General features: G+C 37.5%; 1 protein-coding gene across 10 annotated transcripts in view; it reads right to left on the minus strand.

The window, feature by feature from the left end:
• Nucleotides 1-2,277: 2,277 nt before the first annotated feature.
• Nucleotides 2,278-21,749, minus strand: part of HNRNPC (heterogeneous nuclear ribonucleoprotein C) — a 55,623-nt gene continuing 36,151 nt past the window's right edge. For 8 of the 10 annotated variants that reach the window (XM_011283110.4, XM_011283113.4, XM_003987428.6 and 5 more), the window contains 4 exons: nt 3,804-3,964; nt 3,150-3,263; nt 2,747-2,907; nt 2,278-2,647 (listed from right to left, as the gene is read on the minus strand). In XM_011283110.4, the coding sequence (XP_011281412.1) occupies nt 2,564-2,647; nt 2,747-2,907; nt 3,150-3,263; nt 3,804-3,964 (520 nt within the window). In that variant the 3' untranslated portion in view covers nt 2,278-2,563. The remainder of the gene's footprint in view (nt 2,648-2,746; nt 2,908-3,149; nt 3,264-3,803; nt 3,965-21,749) is intronic. The other 2 variants (XM_011283116.4, XM_006932709.5) reach the window with 1 other exon arrangement.

The following is a 21,749-nucleotide window of genomic DNA, read 5'->3' on the forward strand; positions in this document are numbered from 1 at the left end:
TCCTGGCTAGCAACCATTCTTAAAAGCTTCTAAGCTATTTTTTTCTTTTATTTCTTGGCATATTGGGGGAAAAAAGGAAAACATTATTCTGAATTTTATACCCAACAAATACATCACCATATTTTCCGGTTTTAAATCTTACTTCTACTGAATAGCTTAAGGTCCTGGAATTTGAGATTGTCGTTACCCAGAATTCCCTCTAAACAATTAGCTGAGTCTGAAACTCAAGCTTTTCATCCTTACCTGCACTGCTAACCAAGCCCACCACTTGCTCTGCCTAGATTTCTACTAAAACTACTCCAATCTCTTTCCTGGGGCCCAAAGTTAAGTAACTAACAGTGACTATAAACCTTCATTAGATCGGTAGTAAGACGATGGCCTCTTTTTTTAAAAAACAAGTTTGTAATCTATCCATTTCATCAGATTGCAAGATATAGAACTATATGCTATTTCAATCATGTTTCCTTTACTTTCGTACAGTTTTGGCCTTGGAGCCTGAATTTCAAAGTATTAAAAGAGTACACCTATGACTATAGAATTCTACAGTATTGTTCTAAGAATCTTCAAGTATGAAATGATTCTTCCCCATCAAGATAAACTAGAGGTCTCTTGGCATTGTATCAATAACCCTATGTGTATATGTTTTCCAACAGCATATGATCATTTCTCTAAGCTTTCTGCAGTCTCAATATTTGGTTTCATACGAAATTATAAAAGTAGGTATTTTTAGGCCTGGCCTGACTAGTCTATTATCTTTTAAGTACTGATGGCTAACATTATAACCTTAAACAGGTTTTATTAACATCTTAGAACCGTGTCCCTTTCTTCTAAGCATCCAATTTATTTTCTTGTTGGGAGTTATGTGCCGAAAGGGAGTTTGTGTAACATGAAATCATGTCAGATCAGAAACAGGGTGGGTAAAAAGCTACTTTCGTACTGTGGACATGAGGTCCAAAGGCAGTCCATAGTTCAGCTCTTCCTTCTTTTCTGCTTTGTCACCTGTTACATAAAACGATTTATGGAATTCTAATAAATAGGACAGGACTTCTGGTAGGCTGGATACAAATGCCTTGTTGCAACAACTTTTCTGGGGAATCCAAGGTTTGTGTGAATGATAGTAGTCTAAACTAACCATGTTTTTGTCCTGTTCAGCTGGAAACTGAAGTATAAAACATAAATAAACTGGACCTTTCAGGATTAGGCAAACATCACAAATCTAGAAGCTGTTTAATAAATCTGTCCTTAGAAGTTTGGGTGCTAATTAGTATCGTGACTAAAAATCACAACAATTTAGTCATACTGGCAAAGGCGCAAAAATTACTTACAGGGATTAAACCAATTTAAAGTAAAATACATGTTCTCAGTAACCTTGCAAGGTTATTATATACTATAGAAGAGAAGTAAAGAAAGAGCTTTCCTATTTTTAGTAACAGCGAGGCACAGACTCAATCCAGGAAGCAACTGGGACTATATCAATTAAAAGGATAAAATGGGAGAAAAAAGAAACTTCGTTCTCCAGTTGTTTCAATTTTCCAAAAATCTTGACATGTCTGAGCCTCATGTATTTAAGGAGAAAACAATTTAGCACACAACAAAAATCTCAAAAAGGGTGCCAACTGGACCACAAAACATTGATGAAAAGGCTTAATGTAGTTCCCAAACCTTTTCATTTGGAAAGAAGAGCCATTCTGCAAAAGAATTTAAGTAACTTGTCTCAACACAATACCCACCCCAATGATACATCGTTTGAGTAGTGTATGTTGGTATGCATAATGACTATGACTCAAAGAAAAATATATTTAGTACATTTTAAGGGTTTTGTGGAAGCCGCTGTGAAACAAAGAATTGGAAGTAAACAATTATCAACTACAAAAATAAAAAACCAGGTTCTTTTTTTTCTCCAAATTCCTGGTTTAATAAGGACTTGTTTATTTTGAGAAAAAAGGGTCCCAAACATCAGGCTGTTCACAAAAATAACCCACAGTATCAACTTTAGAAAACAAATCTTAAGACTATTACACTAATTTTTCTAGAGGATGCATTTGACATGCCAACTCTCATTCACAAAAATACATTGTTACATTTGTGTTGAACATCCCCACATAAGCACTCTTATGTGGGGTATAACACACATACCTCTAACTCAAAGCTGCTCTCAGGTGCTACTCAACTAAAGCGATTGCCTTTGCAGTTAGGGAAGCACAACTACTGAGCTCATGTATGAATGGAAATAACTGCACTCCCTGCATAACAAGAGATTATTTTGGAGACAGTTGATAAAAACCACACATCCTTTTTATTGTTAAGTCATAAAGAGGTATCAAAATTAAAAGCAAAAATTACAGGGTAAGACTTAACATAACTACTAGGAGCGTCAAAGGAAGTGAAAATGGGACTAGGCGCAGGGCAATATGAATTAATGAACATGGGAAGGACAAGGATGGGGAGAACAGTGAGCATGTGCTGAAGATACTAGGGGAGAGGATCTGGTGAAAATTTTGATCTTAGACAAGCGCCTAGGTAAAGAAATAATGGGACAAGATTTCTAAACCCCACTATGTGCTTAAGAGTCATCCTCGCCATTGGCGCTGTCTCTGTCATCCTCTCCTTCCTCAGCCTCTTTTTCATCATCCTTGATCAACTCCAGCTGTGAGAAACAGACACAAATAGGATGGAGTTAGAGGCACTCCATGTGTCCCTGATCCCCCCTCCACCACCTCTTTCTTTCCTTTCCCGTGGTTTTCACCTGGTCATCCCCCCGATCTTCATTATCATCATCATCCAGTAGGTCCCCCTCCTCAGCAGAGTCATCTGCACCCCCCTCAGACTCCATCTTCACATTAGTCTCATCTTTCTTCAGGGAGCTGCTGCTCTGCTCCTCTTCTGACTTATCATTCTTCATCTCTACTGGGGATGAGAAGGACAAGTCTGTCTAGGGGCAAGTAATGTCCACAGGATGTAGACAATCCCCACTAATGATCATAGAACTGCAGCACAAACCTAAATCCTCCCACACAAATGCCCTTCCCAATTCAAACTCCCCAAGTTTCATATTCAATTGCTTTATATCCCACTACTCCAACATATACCTTCAACTATCTTAGGTGGCTAACCCAACTTTATACCCAACAAGCAGGAAAACCATTTACCTCCTTGTTTGCTCTGTTCTTTCTCAATTTTTTCCAGGCTTTCCAGTAGAGAATCCACTTTTTGCTTTATCTGGGTCAACTCCTTCTTAATGGTCTGAAGGTCATCGCCTTTCACTTTAATACAAACAAAACTCTAGATCAGAATCAACTATACCAGAAAGCTACCTGTTGCCAAACTCATCCCCAGCTAAACCATATGGCCGTAGCCACCAGAAGATCACTGGGGAGAAATGGAGCCAGGACCATATTCTCCTGGTAATGTGGGGACCCTCGGTTTTATAGCTGGTAGCTAAAAACTAAATCTAATGTGCCTGCTCACTTAGCAGTAGAATCTTATTTTTGTAGGCCCGCTAAAGACCTAAATTATATTTGAAAGCATTTTTTGTACTGTTTTTACTGACCTACACATTTCATAAATTTATAAATGCTTAGTTAGCTCCCTAAAGTCTAGCAACTTTTTTCAAATTACCAACGCCTTGTAATTTATGTAACTTATAGAAGGCAGTCTAAATTGGCCCATGAATCACTGCCTTCTCCTCTTCCACTGTTTTGATAATGCGGAGCTATTTGTATAAAAATTGACTATTGGCTGCACTAATTTCCCTATTTCAACACAAGAAAATAGCAGAATCACAAAACTGCAGTAATACATACATTTTCCAGACTTGGACGAAGATCCTCGCTGTCCACTCTTAGAATTAAAGCCACTTTTGCCTCTTCGTGAGGTGTTTCCTGATACACGCTGGCGTTTTGAGGGAACTACAGCCCGAGCAATAGGAGGAGGAGGAGGAACGCGTGCCGGGTAACTATACATCCTATTGGATAAAAAGAAAACAGAATTCCTTCACAACTAAAATTAAGTCAGCAAGACCCAACAGTGATCTTATACAAGAATAATATTCATTGTCTATTTGTTTCTTTTGGCTAATTTCATTCAAAAGTCCACTTCAAACCTTTCTTCTTTGCTGCTTTGAATACTGCAGCTACTCCAAGAAGATGCATACCCAAGGATAGTTGGTTGATCTTAAGGGATGGAGATAAAAACCTCCTTTGTACTAGGGCAGTATCAATAAAGCACTGCTTTTGATAATGAATAGTCTATATTGATCTCTTTTTATACGTGTTACAATACATAGTAACACAACACATAATATATAACTCAAAAAACAAACATAAAAACAATCGCAAATAAAGTTCTCACAAGAAGGGATTGCAATTACTGGTGTCTGCCAACAGTGTTATATTTACTGTTAGCTAAATCCCTGATTTTTATTATCCACAGAATTATACAGATAAATCATTACTGCTAACTAGTTTGTGATAATAGACTGAACCACACAAAACTGCCAAGATTAACCAGCTTAGGACTATAAAAACAAAGAGCCATTCAAATGTGTTTGTTGTGGGGCGCCTGGGTGGCGCAGTCGGTTAGGCGTCCGACTTCAGCCAGGTCATGATCTTGTGGTCTGGGAGTTCAAGCCCTGTGTCAGGCTCTGGGCTGATGGCTCAGAGCCTGGAGCCTGTTTCCGATTCTGTGTCTCCCTCTCTCTCTGCCCCTCCCCCGTTCATGCTCTGTCTCTCTCTGTCCCAAAAATAAAAATAAACGTTGAAAAAAAAAAATTTTAAAAAACAAATGTGTTTGTTGTGTATAAAAAGCCATGATCAATTCTAACAACATTTAAACATAAGATGTATTCATAGTTACAACAAGATGGAGAATACTGTCTGTCTTATTTGCTATTCACTAGTGCCTAAATCCAATGCCCAGCATGCATTCAGCTCTCAAATACAGACACTGGTTGCTCAGTTGGCTCTTCCATTGGGGAAGTATGGCTCTACAATTTGTAAAGAGAAAATTCAAAGCATAACAAAAAGCTTCTTCCATGGGTATCAGTTTTAGAAAATCTCTACATTCCATGTCATTTTTACAAAATACTGTGGCAGCATAAGAAGGTAAAACATAGCAGTAGGAAAAAAATCTTACAATTCTAGTTCTGCACCTTTTTAGTAACTAACTTAAAGGCCCAGTTTTCTACGAAAACTACCCACACCAAGTGCTGCTCTGCCTAACTTCCAAAGTTTTAAGGAGCAAATGTGATGTATTAAAATTATGTAATTCATATATGTGGACTCTCCCTCTAATATACTTCATTAGTGGCTAATCTCTGAATCTCTAAGGTTTCAATCCTCCTGGTAGTGAAAACAGTGATTTTATATGGTCTTTCAGAGAATTTTCTTCTCCTCAACCCAATTTAATATAAAATGTTTCCATTATACTTTAACATAGTAGTATTTTAGTTTTTCCTAGGAGTAGCTATCACAGGAACATTTTCCTAAATTAAGAAAGAGCACATGTACATTGCCAAACAAGTGAGGGCACAACTAAATTTTCACTTAAGCAGTTTTCAGTCAAGACCACCCTTGAAACACAGCAGTTATTGATTTGTCAAGTGAAAAATGATGTTAAGAGTTACTGAAGTGCTCATAATTCTTGTTTTTAAGCTCTATTAAAAACAATTTTTTATTCGAGAGAGAACGTGAGTGTGAAAGAAGACGAGTGGGAGAGAGAATCTTAAGCAGGCTCCACACTTAGTGCAGAGCCCAGTGCAGGGCTCAATCCCAAGACCCTGGGATCATGACCTGAGCTGAAACCAAGAGTGGGATGCTCAATTGACTGAGCCACTCAGGCACCCCTTAAGGATCACTTTTATGTTTGAGCTCCAGGAAATAAGAAAATGTATGATTTAGAAGGTAGGGAGGTATTGGTGCTTCTACAGAGGTTGTTGCTCAGTAGACAATTTTGTTAATGAGGAAGAAGATACTTTAAAAGCAGTTTCAGTCAATGATGGTGAGTTAATCCATTATCTTTGGGCATGGAACAACTCATGGCCCAATCCTGTTGGATTCAGAGATCTAACCTACCCCTCCTAACCAACCCACTCACTGTCATTGGCACAAGTCTCCAAACTAAAGACCTTGCCAGTTCACATTCCTTATACTTCACCGCACTGGAAATATACAATTTCACTCAATGCAGGTAAATCGATAATGAAAATAAGGCAAGAAATGTAGTTTTCAAGTCAAATGCTCCAATTTTCAGAACAAAAGTGTATTTTGGAAGATAAACTGTTAGTGCTGAATGGCTTTTAGTGCCATGGAACTTAACTGCTATTCAAACAAAAATGAACTCTTGAAAAACTCTAAGGAAGAAGTAAGTTTAAAGCAGACCTTCCTTGTAAAATCTCAAAGTGTATGACTGAAAACATGAGAAGAAAACCATACCTACTATGATAACCCTCAAGGTCAAAGGGATAGGAAATACAAAGCTGAGTATGACACCTTCAAAAACCAGCTACAAATTTAAGTAACCATTTTCCCCACAAGAAAACCTTATTAAGATGAACATCATGTGCTGATCCCCTACTGATAATTGATAAAGCCCAAGTCCTTAAAAAGCCTTCACACAAGTTTCACTATTACCAAAGGAAAAAGCACTAGAAACCCTAAACGGGTTATGACTGCCCCATAAACCAGCAATCTGGACATTAAGTGTTGGTATAAAATCTAGCCAGAATAAAAAGGTAATTAAAATACCGTAAAAAAAAAAAAAAAAAAAAAAAAAACCTAAATCACTTCTGATCACACATGAGCCAGCTAATTATCTGAACAGATAAGACAAAGGAACTCTGTCCTAATCTCTAAGCAAAACATACGCCTAACAAGTCATTTATTAAAAATAAAAGTTTAGGGATGCCTGGGTGGCTCAGTTAGTTAAGTGTCTTGACTCTTGATTTGGGCACAGGTCATAATCTCCGTTCATGAGTTCAAGCCCTGGATTGGGCTCTAGGCTGGGATTCTCTCTCTTCCCCCTTCCCTACTCTCTCAAAAATAAATAAATAAACTTTAGAAGTTTACAGAGGCACCTGGGTGGCTCAGTTGGTTAAGTGTCAGACTTTTGGTTTTGGCTCAGGTCATGGCCCCAGGTCCAGACAGCTCTGTGCTGGCACCATGGAGTCTGTTTGGGATTCTCTCTCTCTCTCTGCCCCTCTCCTGCTCGCTCTTGCTCTTTCAAAATAAATAAACTTTAAAGAAATAAAATAAAAATAAAAGTTTATAGAGGCGCCTGGCTGGCTTAGTCTAGCGTGTGACTCTTGATTTTGGGGTTAAGTTCAAGCCCATGTTGGATGTAGAGATTACTTAAAAATAAAAATCTTAAATAAATAAAGTTTAGAGAGTCAAGCTTATTAAATGCTTAGATGTACAAGTGATCTTTGGGTCTCAAAAACCCTGATTAATAGTATTAAATTTCAATCACTACCAAAGCAGAAACAACTAGAATATATTAGTAAATATCTATATTCTCCTGAATTTATTTGTTTAATGTACCATACCTGCCTTCAGGTCTTAAAAATTTAGATAGATTAAAAATGATGGTTTAGATTAATATTAATTATCAAATTATCAATTCTGGAAATAACTGCCAGATATCTTAGGCCCACAAATATGTTAAAAAAGTCATTCAAGTGTTAGGTATTTTCTTCTGCTTCATTATGATCTATAATGGGATTTCAAGATGGTGTTTCTTCCTGCTTACCTTTGATTTTCCTAGGATTGATTTTATAGGCTACCATGTTGTTTGGGCTTTGGAATGTGTAAGCATCTCTGAAACTGCTAAAATTCTACAAATGTACCTATTCCCAATAAGGTTAAAAATCACTGAGGCAGAAACGAGAGGAATCTTCCATTCTACTTAAGCAAATCAGGACCAAATCTAAAATGACTGCTCATTTCTAAGAAATGTGCTCTAATTCACTAAAAAAAAATTTTTTTTTAGGTAATCTACACCACACATGGAGCTCAAAATCATGAGCCCAAGAGTCATAATGCTCCACTGAATGAGCTAGCTAGACACCTCAAAACGTGCTTTAATTTAGAGAAATACAGGGGAAATTATGTACAATCCATGTTATACAAAAGGCATGATCTTAAGAAAGTGACAGGAACAAAATCCTGATGAATAAATAGAAGTAATCTATTGGATAGATCTAGATGAAACCATGGAAATCAATGTGACACAATAGCAAATATTATGTATAGAGTTTAAGAGCCAAAAGAGATTTTTTCCATCCTAGTTCCAGTAATTACTAGCTGATGACAGATACCTCAAACTCTGTACCCACGATGACTCTACACAGAAACTAGCACACAACAATTCACTTAGTTTTTTTAAACTAAAGCCCTAAGTGAAGACTTATTAACTGTCCTGAGTTTGATTCTTGTCAGTGTACTCTCCTATGACAATCTACAACTTTAACTACAGGTTTCCCAATGATTTATCCAGGGTAAACCTTCAGAATACACACCTTACATTACATTCTGCATGGTTTTGTAGAAAAGGACTTTACAAATTTTACTTTATCTTTGGACTGAAGCTAAGCGTTGCACTACACAAGACGACTGATACTAATGAATACCAGAATCTTAAAAACTGTTCAAGAACCAAAGCCTTCAGCAATTGGTATCTTTGAGAATTTGAAAAGAGTATTTCTTTCTCACTTTTTTTCTTAAAAATTTTTAAATGTTTTACTTTGAGAGCACCCAAGCAAGCAGGGGAGGGTCAGATAGAAAGGGAAACACAGAATCTGAAGCAGGTTCCAAGATGTCAGCAGAGACCTACCCAGGGCTCAAACTCATGAACCATAAGATCATGACCTGAGCGTAAGTTAGACACTTAACCAACTAAGCCATCCAGGCACCTCTGTTTCCCACTTTTTATAAAAGCTTCTATGGGGGCGCCTGGGTGGCTCAGTCGGTTGAGCATCCAACTTCAGCTCAGGTCATGATCTCACAGTCCGTTGAGTTTGAGCCCCGAGTCGGGCTCTGGGCTGATGGCTCAGAGACTGGAGCCTGCTTCCGATTCTGTGTCTCCCTCTCTCTCTGCCCCTCCCCGGTTCATGCTCTGTCTCTGTCTCAAAAATAAACGTTAAAAAAAAAAATTAAAAAAAAAAAAGAGCTTCTATGAAAACATATTTGAATGATTTAGGTAACTATTTTCCATTATCTTTAAGACTACCAAAACTTTTTCACTAGACTACAGACAGTGCAACCGCTCAGACTTTTAAAATCATGTTATTAAAAAAAAATAAATAAAATCATGTTATTCATTTTTAATGTGCTAGAATTAACATGATTGTTACCTTAAATGCACAATTAAACACTGTAGCATAAAATTCATTTTAACATGTACACAAATAACTAAAAACCAAAATTTTTACTCAACATCCTAATGGCTAACACACACGTGAAAATATATTCAACATCACTCATCATCAGGGAAATACAAATCAAAACCACAATGAGGTACAAACTCACACCTGTCAGAATGGCTAAAATTAACTACACAGGAAACAAAAGATGTTGGTGAAGACTTGGAAAATGGGGAACCCTTTTACACTGCTGGTGGAAATGCAAACTGGTGCAGCCACTCTAGAAACCAGTAAGGACATTCCTCAAAAAGTTAAAAATAGAACTACCTTAAAATTCAGCAATTGCACTAATACGTATTTTCCAAAGAATGCAAAAATACAAATTCAAAGGGGTACATGCACCCTGATGTTTATAGTAGCATTATCAACAACAGCCAAACTATGGAAAGAGCCCAAGTGTCCACTGACTGATGAATCAATAAAAATGTGGTACACATACACACTGGAATATTACTCAGCCATCAAAAAATCCTGGGGTGTCTTGGTGTGAGCACTCAGTCAGTTAAGTGTCTGACTTCTGATTTTGGCCCAGGTCATGATCTCACGAACCATGAGACTGAGCCCCGTGCTGGGCTCCACACTGACAGCGGGAAGCCTGCCTGGGATTCTTTCTCTTCCTCTCTCTACCCCTCATCCACGTGCGTTCTCTCTCAAAATAAACAAACAAAAAAATGAAATCTTGCCATTTGCAATGACATGGACAGAGACTGTCAGAGAAAGAGAAATATATGATTTCACTCATGTGGAATTTAGGGAAAAAAGATGAACACGTGCAAAGGGGGAAAAAAAGAGGGAGGCAAACTTTATAACAATAGAGAACAAACTGAGGGCTAATGGAGGCAGAGTTGGGGGGTAGGCTAAATGGGTGAGGAGTATCAAGGGTACTTGTTACGAGCACTGGATGTTATATGTAAGTAATGAATTACTAAATTCTACTCCTGAAACCAGTATTACACTGTGTTTAACCAACTAGAATTTAAGAATTTGGAAAAAAAAACTTTTTTAAGTTCATCCTAATGTAATTTCAATAGTATATATTTATTTAAATCTCAAAGACTTATGAGTAGGCTACTGATAGGGCGCCTGGGTGGCTCAGCTGGTTAAGCATTGGACTTCAGCTTATGTCATGATCTCAACAGTTGGTGGGTTCGAGCCCCATGCTAACAGTGCGGAGCCTGCATGGGATTCTCTTTCTCTCTCCCTCTCTCTCAAGAATAAACAAACTTAAATAAATACATGAGTATGCCACTGACTTTGCTTTATGTAAGAAATGGGGGGGGGGCTTAAAAATGTATCTGTAACGCGTTTAATTCAGATTTACATTAAAATGTAAATATGAAACTATGTCATACCAAAAACAGATCCCAAAAAACCTTTCATGTTGTAAGAATGCTTGCTTTTGTGCCTAAAAATAAATCAACTAAATTTTTAGAACTTGTTTTATTTCTAAAGTAAGATAATTTTAAAATCATTTTTATGTGTATTTATTTTGAGAGAGAAAGAATGAAATCTCAAGCAGGCTCTTCTGCACTGTCAGTGTAGAGCCTAATGTGGGGCTTGAACTAACGAACTGTGAGAACATTACCTGAGCCAAAATCAAGAGTCAGATGCTTACCCAACTGAGCCACCCAGGAGGCCTAGTAAGAGACAATTTCTAAACCTTAGTAGCAAGTAGTTTTTCCACAAATATGCTGCCTTAGTGAGTCTTCTTCAGAGAAGGACTGAAGTGAATGCAACTGTTAAATTTGTTTCCCTAATACAATTTATGTTTAGAGTGCCAATTACCAATATAAATTTGTATGGTTGTACTTTGTATTCCTTAACTTTCTTCATGTTGCCTTTATCCAATGGCCCGTTAAGGATACAGATTTGTAGGACAGTGGAAAAACAGCAAGCCCTATTCATATTAATGGTAAAGGGACTGAAGGACAAACCAGTATGCTGCACAGGATCATTTCATATATAATGGCTGGGTGGCTCAGTGGGTTAAGCGTCCAACTCTTGATTTGGACTCAGGTCATGATCTCATAGTCCTGGAATCAAGCCCCAAGGGACCAATCCCCAAACAGGTTCCCCACTGACAGTATCAGCCTGTTTGGGATTCTCTCTCCTCTCTATCCTTCCCCTGCTCACGCAGGTATGCGCTCTCTCTCAAAATAAATAAACGTTAAAAACTTAAAAAAAAAAAAACCTATTTTGTAATTAAAGGAAAACAAAGATTACCTAACTACCTTTTTTTTTTAAAGAACACTACCCAAGGGGCGCCTGGGTGGCGCAGTCGGTTAAGCGTCCGACTTCAGCCAGGTCACGATCTCGCGGTCCGTGAGTTCGAGCCCCGCGTCAGGCTCTGGGCTGATGGCTCGGAGCCTGGAGCCTGTTTCCGATTCTGCGTCTCCCTCTCACTCTGCCCTTCCCCCGTTCATGCTCTGTCCCTCTCTGTCCCAAAAATAAAAAACGTTGAAAAAAAAATTTTAAAAATAAAAAAAAGAACACTACCCAAAACAATGATCAAGGTTGAGAACACCACATGCATTCCTGCTTACAATATAGACATATACACAGACAGCCCCTGTATACATAGAACCAAAGTTGTCAATGAACAACTGGCTCTACAATCTTCTTTCACAAAGAATTGTTGGTTTAACACTTATGAGTATTTTTGCAAATTCAAAGATACATTTGATTAAAAATTGCTTGACTGATTTATTTGCAACTCTCAAAGAGAAGGAAAAAATTAATTGCACATACTCATTTCAGGATGCATCCAGTTTTATATATTAAAAAAAGTAAAAAGTTGCATCTTAAAATTACAGTGATTTGTCTTGACAAATTCATTTGGAAAGCTGTTAACACAAAACCAGAGGTTTCCAGGAAAGACAATTTGAAAATTCATCTCAAAACTTTCTAAATGAAAAATAATCTGAGCAATATGTAAGGTTGCTTTGATCAATCCTTTCAGAAACAGTACCGGATCCAAGACTATGTTAAGAAAAAAAATTTTAGGGGCGCCTGGGTGGCTCAGTCGGTTAAGCGGCCAACTTCAGCTCAGGTCATGATCTCACACTCCGTGAGTTCGAGCCCCACGTCGGGCTCTGTGCTGACAGCTCAGAGCCTGGAGCCTGTTTCAGATTCTGTGCCTCCTTCTCTCTCTGACCCTCCCCTGTTCATGCTCTGTCTGCCTCTGTCTCAAAAGTAAACAAATATTAAAAAGAAAAAAAGAAAAGAAAAAAATTTTAATCTGTCTTTGCTTCTGCTTATGAAGCTTTATGTCCAGGTGACCATCTTTAATTGACACAATTTCCGCCAAAATTACAACATTATTCATTTGTCATAATGTTAACACATACACTTCCCCACATATCACTTTGGGTCTTTCCCAAAGATAATAAACTGTAGGTGTTGTCAAATTTTTTTTTAATAAAACTGAAATTACAAAACAATATTTATGACAAATATTGTTTATAAACTGTATGTTAAGAACATGTAAGACCACTCATTCCTATATTCTCAATTTATATCCAGGTCAAAGGGTACACTTCTTTTGCTTACAATGAAATTTCCTTTAAGGAGTTGTCTGAGAACAGACTAGTGGTTGCTAGGAATAGGGTGGAGAAACTGACTAGAAAAAGAGTTTCATGGTGAATTTGTGAGAAGCATGATCTATCTGTATCTTGATATCCTGGTAGATACTGTAACTTGAATATACTATGTTTGTTAAAATAATACACTGAAAGAGTAAATTCTGCTATATATAAAAAGGTATCCTATTGAGGTCTTCAATTTCTTTCCATTCTCGAACTTCTTTGTAAAATTTCTGCCCCTACCATTACCCAAACCTACCCTTGTCAAGTCACCAATGATCCCCGCATTTCTCGATCTTCATATTACTTAACATTTGTAGTTCATCCTTCTCTTTTAATACATATTCACACAGCTGGGACACTTCATGCTTCTGGTTTTTGTCCAGCTTTTTAAAATTTTTTTCTTTTTTTACATTTTCTTTATTTTTGATAGAGACAGAGCACAAGTGGGGGAGAGGCAGAGAGACGGAGACACAGAATCCGAAGCAGGCTCCAGGCGCCAAGCTGTCAGCACAGAGCCCAACGTGGGGCTCAAACCCACAAACCCCAAGATCATGACCTGAGCTGCAGCCGCCAACTGAGCCACCCAGATGCCCCAGCTTTTTTTTATGGCATTTTTCAATCACTTGAACTCACTCCTCATCTCCCTAGTTTTTAATAGTTGCAGTGCTCTAATCTCTATTTTCTGTCTCTACTCACCCAGTATTGTGGTTTTGTGACCTACGAGCAGACAACTACTATCTCTCCACATAAACAACTGCCTATATAACATCTCTCAATAATAAACATGTCTAATAAACATGTCAATGGCCAATCTGTGATAGTCACTCCTCAACCTAGTTTCCCCTATGTTCTTCTATCACTATTTCTGCAAATTCCAAGTCGCTAGTTGCGCAGGCCAAACTTTGGTGACATCTGATTCCTCTCTTAGCCTTCACAGTGATGTGTAAGTGAATTGGTCTTTATTAACTTCAAAATTCACCTACTACTTACCATTTCCAAGTCTACCTCCCAGGGTCCTTTCCCAAATGATTGTTTATCTAGATAATTCTATCAGCCACTTATTATCTACAATCAGACTAATCCTGTTACAATACAAATAAGATCCTCTCACTCCTCAGTTCAACTCTCCCCACTGTCTTCTCATCTCATTTCATAAAAGCCAAAGATGCCTTAACATGCTTTTATGTGTTCAACCTACCTTCTCTGAGACCATTTATTTTCCACTATAGTATCCCTGGTGAACACAACAATGCCTCTCTTAAACTAGCCTCTAGGAAAGATTTGTCACAAATCACACTATCAGCATGCAACAAATCAAACCTATCTTTATAGCTGGAAAGCCAAAAGCACTAATCTGCTTTTCCCCCAGCTGTATGAAAACTATTGGAAAAGCTAAATAATCTACCCCAAAATAAAAATCAGATCCTGTGCCTATAATGGGATGTGATGAGACTATCAGGTCATACCTGCTGTTAAGGAATTCACCCGCAAAAAAATTCCAGTAGTAACTTTCTCTTGCAATTATATATGTTTTTTACAATATTAACCTATTTCCCTTCTTAAGCCCCATCAATCTCACAATAGTAACACATTTATTACTATAAAGTAATAAAGTCCTGGGAAAAAAGTTGATCTGCCTGAATAAGTCAAACTATATTTGGTGGACCTTTTCCTCTTATTCCTGGGATTACAGTCTTTAAGAGGAGATTAAATTATCATCTTATCCTATGTATCAATGGGTACCCTCTCTTTCTTTCCCTGAAAGACTGATTTCCTGGATATTCCTTCAAATTCCTTGTAGCTTTATTTCAAAACTGCAGTCTGGGTTCTCTAACTTCCTGCCTGAAGAGCAGTCCTCAGTCATTACAATTCTCATATTGAAACACTGCTCAAAATTCATTTGGGGGGTACCAGAGTGACTCTTGATTTCAGCTCAGGTCATGATCTCACCGTTTTTGAGATTGAGCCCTGTGTTGGGCTCTACGCTGACAGCACAGGGACTGTTTGGGATACTCTACACCTCCCTCTCTTCCTGTCCCTCCCCTGCTCTCTCAAACTAAATAAACCTAAAGGTTCTTTGTATAAAACGGTAGTTAACACATCTCCTGTGATCACAAAGCAGAATCGTGAAACTATAAAAAACTAAAAACAGTAATAATATCAAAAATGTCAGTATTGGATGTTGTATCAAGACTTGTATCTTTAATATATGAAGCCTTACAACTCAGTAAGTAAACTCAATATAAAAATAAGCAAAAGATCTGAATACATTTTTCTAAAAATAGATATCCAATAAGCCCATGATTACTCACCATATTTTTATTTTTTTTTTTAGTAAACACTACATCTAATGTGAGGCATGGACTCACAACCCGAGATCAAGAGTCGTGTGCTCTTTCTTTTGACCAAGCCAGCCAGGTGCCCCTCAACGTCATTAGTTTGTAAGAAAATGCAAATCAAAACCACAATGGGATAACATTATTCAAACTTGAACTACTATAGTTAAATAAAAAGGACAGGTAATAAAGTAAGTGTTGGCAAGGATGTGAAGAAAAGTGCAACCTTTATACATGGCTGACAGGAATGCAAAATGGTACAGATGCTTTGAAAAGATAGTATGGCAGGTTCCTCAAAAGGTTAAAAATGAAATACCATTACAGCCAGCAATTCTACTCTTAGTATGTACCCAAGACAGATGAAAACACATGTCTATGCAAAAATGTACATACAAATGTCCACAAAAGCATTATTCAAAATGTAGAAACATATCAAATGTGGTTATCACCCATAAAAATGGAATATAAAAAGGAATGATGTACTAACAAATGGTAAAATATAGATGAATTATGAACTATAAAGTATAAGAAACCAGCCATAAAAGACAAATATTATATGAATCTATTGATATAAAATGTGCAGAATAGGCAAATCTATAGATAGAAAATGGATTAGTAGTTGGCAGGCCTAGGGATAGAAGAATAGATATGACTGATAATAAGTAAGGTGTTTATTTTTGGGGTGATGCAATGTTCTAAAATTAAATCATGATCGTGACTGCACAACTCTAAATATACAAAATTGAATTGTACACGTTAAAATGAATTTTATAATGTTATATATTATACATCTGTCTCAATAAAGCTACACTTTTAAAAAAGAAAAAAAAAAACCGATGTCAAGGAGCTTGACAAAGTCTACCTGGATTAAGAATATCATGAAGTAGAATCCTAAAACAGCAGTGGCTAATTTTGCATTAGAGGTCATAACCAGAACACCACTTAATTCAGAGCCATATAGCAGATTCTCTGACCAAGTCAAATGCTTCCTCTGCAAAAGAAATACCTCCCACCTAGTTATTAAGAGTCCAAGACACAACAAACATAAACAACCCGAAATGAAAGCGAAGTGAAATAAAGAATATACTGTCAAAATTTTAAGTCAGTAATAGCAGGTTTATGTTGAGAGTATACTTGTACTAATTGATGTCCTCAACTAAAACCTTCCTGGCAATGAGGTTTCCATGCAAAAGATAAAACCAACAGAAGGGCTCTTAGCAAATGCAAAATTTCACCTTATGCTTAAAATCACATCTACAGAGGTGTCCCTTAGCTTTTCCAAGTAGCTAAGAACCCTCTTATCTCCGAATCACATGCCTTTCCAAGCAGATGGTCTAAATCAGTTCTTCAAAACCTAAAATATTTCAGGTGTTCTTCCTTCAGGTCTAGTGTTACTCAGGAATATCAGAAAAATGGAAAAAGGGAGGGAGGCAGGATGACAGCCCCACTAATCCCAAGAACATGGGGGGGGGGGCGGGTGGAAGTATCCTTTAATCTGTGGTATTTCTTTTTTTTAAATGTTGATTTATTTTTGAGAGACATAGACCCCAGAGCAGCAGCAGAGGAGGTGCAGAGAGGGACAAAGGCACAGAATCTGAAGCAGGCTCCAGGCTGAGCTGTCAGCACAGGGCCCAATCTGGGCTTGTACCCATAGACCAGGAGATAATGACTTGAGCCAAGTTGCCGCTTAACCTACTGAACCATTTGGGTGCTCCTGTAGTCAGTATTTCTTTAACTTACCAAAACCTAAAACTGGGTGCTTAGAACAAATAAGGGGTAAATATTAGTTTAATATGATTGTTAGCCGCTTTCACCTGTCTTGCATTTCAAAGGAAACTCCCCTAACAACTGTACTTCACCTCAACTGCCGTTCTACAGCCTACCAGGATACGTTCCTAAAAAAGAGCTCTAACATAAATATTAACAGTAAAATTGTTCCCCAAAATTCAAACAACTCAAACCCTCCAACATCCCTTTCATGTAACCTTTAATGGTATAACTGTAGTCATAAAAGATCTCTGCTATACATCATTTTTTCTCCCTACAAAACATTTAACTTTAAACTCAATAAATTATACCAAGACCAGTCTACCCCAGAAATTCCTGTACCTCCTTCTCCATTCCAACATTTACAATGTTAACTACTTCATACATCTTTTTTTCCCCTCCACTTTCTCTTTTCTATCCATGAAGCAGTTTCTAAGACCTCTCTACCTGCAGGACACAACTCCCTAATAGACCATAAAAGGCTTTTACAACAACCACTCTTTCCAATTATACCAGGCTGTTCCTCCAAATACAACCAGGGATATTTACCACTGTACCTTTACTCTATCTGCCTCAAAACCTTTGATACTTAGTATCAAAGATAAGTTCAAAAATAGCACTTTGTGATAACTACCTGGGGATCTTTAAATGTGAAGAGAGCTCAGAGCTCCACAACGGGAAACACAACTCGTCTTTCTAAGACACAATCCTGTACAAATGCAGGACACATAGCAGCCAATATTAATTCCACATCACTGTCTTCACTGTATAATATTGTGCTTCCTACAATAGCTTCTTCATTGGATAACATACTGCTTGTCATCCATGTGTTGTATTTGATGTGAGTTGATGTACTCCATGCCTCTTTCTATTCATGGTGCGAGGGCATATTTACTTAATATATTTAGATATGAAGCAGTATCAGCACTCTGAAAAAGCTCTCATGTAAGAACTTTTACAGTCCAGTCACTTATACACTATTTACATTATTATTCATGGCCCATAAGTAATGTGTGATAAGTTACTTATTACCATATCTTTTGCTACTAGGTTTATTGTGTCTTCACTTTTATACTGTAGCCTACTGTCAAACCTAATAAACCCCTATTGCTTTCTGTGCTCCCAAGTTTCTATAGAAGAAATGACTGAGAAAGAATTACTTGGCTGTCCATAACGGAGTATTTTTTTTTCCAATTTATATTAACATATGATTCACATACCATAGAAAAAACACCCTCCACACACAAACTTCTGCAATCATTACCACTATGTAATTCCAGAATAATTTCATCAGGGATCTTGTAAGGGAAAGAAAAGTGGGACTACAACTGACAAAAATCTAAAGAATTCCAGAATTTTTCAAAAAATGGATACGGTTTTATACTTAAGAAAACACTAAATCTTTGTGACACAAATGTAAACCTTAAAATTAAAAATAAATTTTAAGAAACTAAAAAACAGGGCATCTGGCTGGCTCAGTCGGAAGAGCATGCAACTCTTGATCCTAGAGTTGTGAGTTCGAGCCCCATGTTGGGTGTAGAGATTATGTAAATAAATAAAACTTAAAGAATTTGAAAAATCACTTCTAAGTATTTCAAAGCAACTGCTCACATAAGGAGTCCTTTAGCAACAATTTTCCTAGAAGCAACATGATTCTCAACAGGACACAACAAAAACTGGATCTCTGCTAGAATCGTACAGGTTCTCAGGATTAAAAAAACTTTTTTTTTAAATGTTGATTTTTTTTTGAGAGACCAAATACAACGGGGGGAGGGGCAGAGAGGGAGGGAGAGAGACACAGAATCCGAAGCAGGGTCCAGGCTCCGAGTGGGGCTTGAACTCACAGACTGTGTGATCATGACCTGAAGTCAGAAGCTTACCCAACTGAGTCACCCAGGCACCCCCAGGTTTTCAGGCTTTCAAAATCAACAAATAGTATGTTCTGCACACAGGCAAGACTTATGTAATTCCCTTTGTTTTATACATAGAAGCCCACGAATAGTCATCCTAAAACAAAAAGCTACTTTTGGGCTTCTATCCTAACAGAAAAATGTGTTGGTTAATGAATTTCTAGGTAATTCTAAACTATGTATAATAGAGTTTACAGCATACATGAAATAGTTGACAGTGTCTGTCAAACATTAATACATCTATCTAAAATGGTAGTTCCACATATATCAGTAATTTTATGTTAAAAATTCATCCCCAAACTTCCAAAGCCTATAAAATTAGGAATGGTCTTAAGAACAAAAGACACACCAAATATTCAGACCTACCTAATGAAAGAGGTAACTTTTGGGAAAAACACTAACAATAATAATAATAATTTCATCTTAATGATGAAAAATCTGGGGGTGCCTGAGTGGCTCACTTCAGTAAACCATCCAACTCTTGATTTCCCTGACTTGTGCTCTCACTCTCTCAAAAAAAAAAAAAAAAAAAAAAAAGATGCAAAATCTGATAACTGTAAAAATGCTAAAATATTAACAAAACACATGTAGTTAACGTTGGAAGAACAGCAGCATTCCTGTTATGCCAACAGCAAAAAATGTACTAAGAATTCATTCACACTACAGTAAGCTTTAATGATCACAGGTAGGGGTGCCTGGGTGGCTAAGTCGGTTCAGCGTCCGACTTCAGCTCAGGGCATGATCTCGCAGTCTGTGAGTTCAAGCCCCACGTGGGGCTCTGTGCTGACAGCTCGGTGCCTGAAGCCTGTGTCTCCCTCTCTCTCTGCCCCTCCCCCATTGGTGCTTTGTCTCTCAAAAATAAATGTTAAAAAAAAAAATGATCACAGGTAACAGTTTTGCATTTTTCCACCCACACCCTGAATTAAAATCAGTAACATTACTGCAGTGCAGGTGGCAGCATTAAGGCTATAGAATTTGATCCTGTTGTCTCCCTCAGGAGACAAAATACTAAAATATAAGTAACTTGGTTTAAGTTTTAAAGTTTGATTGCCCTCCAGTTTTAATTTTTTTTTTTTCCAGCGTTTATTTATTTTTGGGACAGAGAGAGACAGAGCATGAACGGGGGAGAGGCAGAGGGAGAGGGAGACACAGAATCGGAAACAGGCTCCAGGCTCTAAGCCATCAGCCCAGAGCCTGACGCGGGGTTCGAACTCCCGACCGCGAGATCGTGACCTGGCTGAAGTCGGGCACTTAACCGACTGCGCCACCCAGGCGCCCCTGCCCTCCAGTTTTAAAGATAAAGAGTATTTTACAATCCTTGGGTCTTGATCACACATCCCCAAACAAAATACAACACAGGTAGGAGAGGGCTCTCAAAACAAAACAATAAAAACCAAGTGACTCTAATTCTAACAAAAGTGTTAATTATCTATTTCCTGATATCTAAAGTGTTTCTTCTTATAAAACACCCAATGCCTCCTGTATTCTTAAAATTTCTGCCAAATCAGGTTAATGATTAAAGTGCACAATACCTCTATGAAGTATTCTGGGCTCCTTCCCCACTACTCCCAACACACTCCCTTATGTGGGGGGGGGGGGGGGGTGGTGAGAAAGAAAAAGAAGATAGAACCTGAAATCTGATCAAGCCCGCAGATCTATCCACCAGTTCACAAATACAGGTGGCACTGAAACATGCTTAACAACACAAAGTATAACCCACAAAATGAGATCTATGAAAAACTGATGAGATTAATATTAAGTATGGCGGTGTGATTATGTTTATAAAAGCAATCTTTTAACCATTAAAAAGAGGTCCAGAAAACACTAGAAAATACTAAGCATTTCAATATGCATTAAAGTTGAGAAGACGGTTGTCACACCTAAAGAGAACTGGAGTACGCTAGAGATGTTAGTTTTCTGGGGAAGAGGACTGGAGGGGTATCCACAATTCCCTTCGTTCTGATAATCCAGAAGTGTAACTTGCAGCAACTTTGCATATAAGAAATGTGAAGATCTTGATAATTAACAGGAATGAATCCTCATGCTCTAAAGACTGGGAATTCTATTGATTGGTTGTAAACAGTTATGATATTTGCGAGTCATCACATTTATAATGCAATTTCTAGTCTTTCATGTTTCCATTAGTCTTCATAGCAACTCTATTAGTAAGATTATTTCCATATTAGGGATAAGAAACTTGAGATTACACAGGACTTCAGTCAAAAATTTCTTTGCTAAATATTAGGTCTTTGGATTCAATTGTTCTTTTTTTATAGGCTCCAGATCAGCTACCTCTCTACCATAAAAATAAGTAGAACTCAAGATCCCAGAAAGCTAATTAAGAAATGCCGATTTTAGGTCTTGAAATATTTGTGTGAATCTTATGTTCTTAAAGGTATGACTAAAAGGTTTAAATAAACACTGATTTAACCCATTTACATAGGAAGATTCAGAGCTTTCAGCTCATCTCAGAGCCATTATCAATAACCTATTTCAATAAAGAATCCAACATAGTTGATTTAGGACCACTATGTTGTTATGACAATTAATACAAATCTTAACTTTCCAAATAAGTATCTTCAGAATGACTTCTCACTGTGATTTAAAAAAAAATTTTTTTTAATCCTTATTTTAAGTTTTGAGAGAGAGGGAGAATCTGAAGCAGGCTCTAGGTTCTGAGCTGTCAAAACGCAGCTTGACACAGGGCCCAAACTCATGGTCTGCAAGATCATAACCT

The sequence above is a fragment of the Felis catus genome, chromosome B3 (assembly GCF_018350175.1).
Source record: "Felis catus isolate Fca126 chromosome B3, F.catus_Fca126_mat1.0, whole genome shotgun sequence".
NCBI lineage: Eukaryota > Metazoa > Chordata > Mammalia > Carnivora > Felidae > Felis > Felis catus.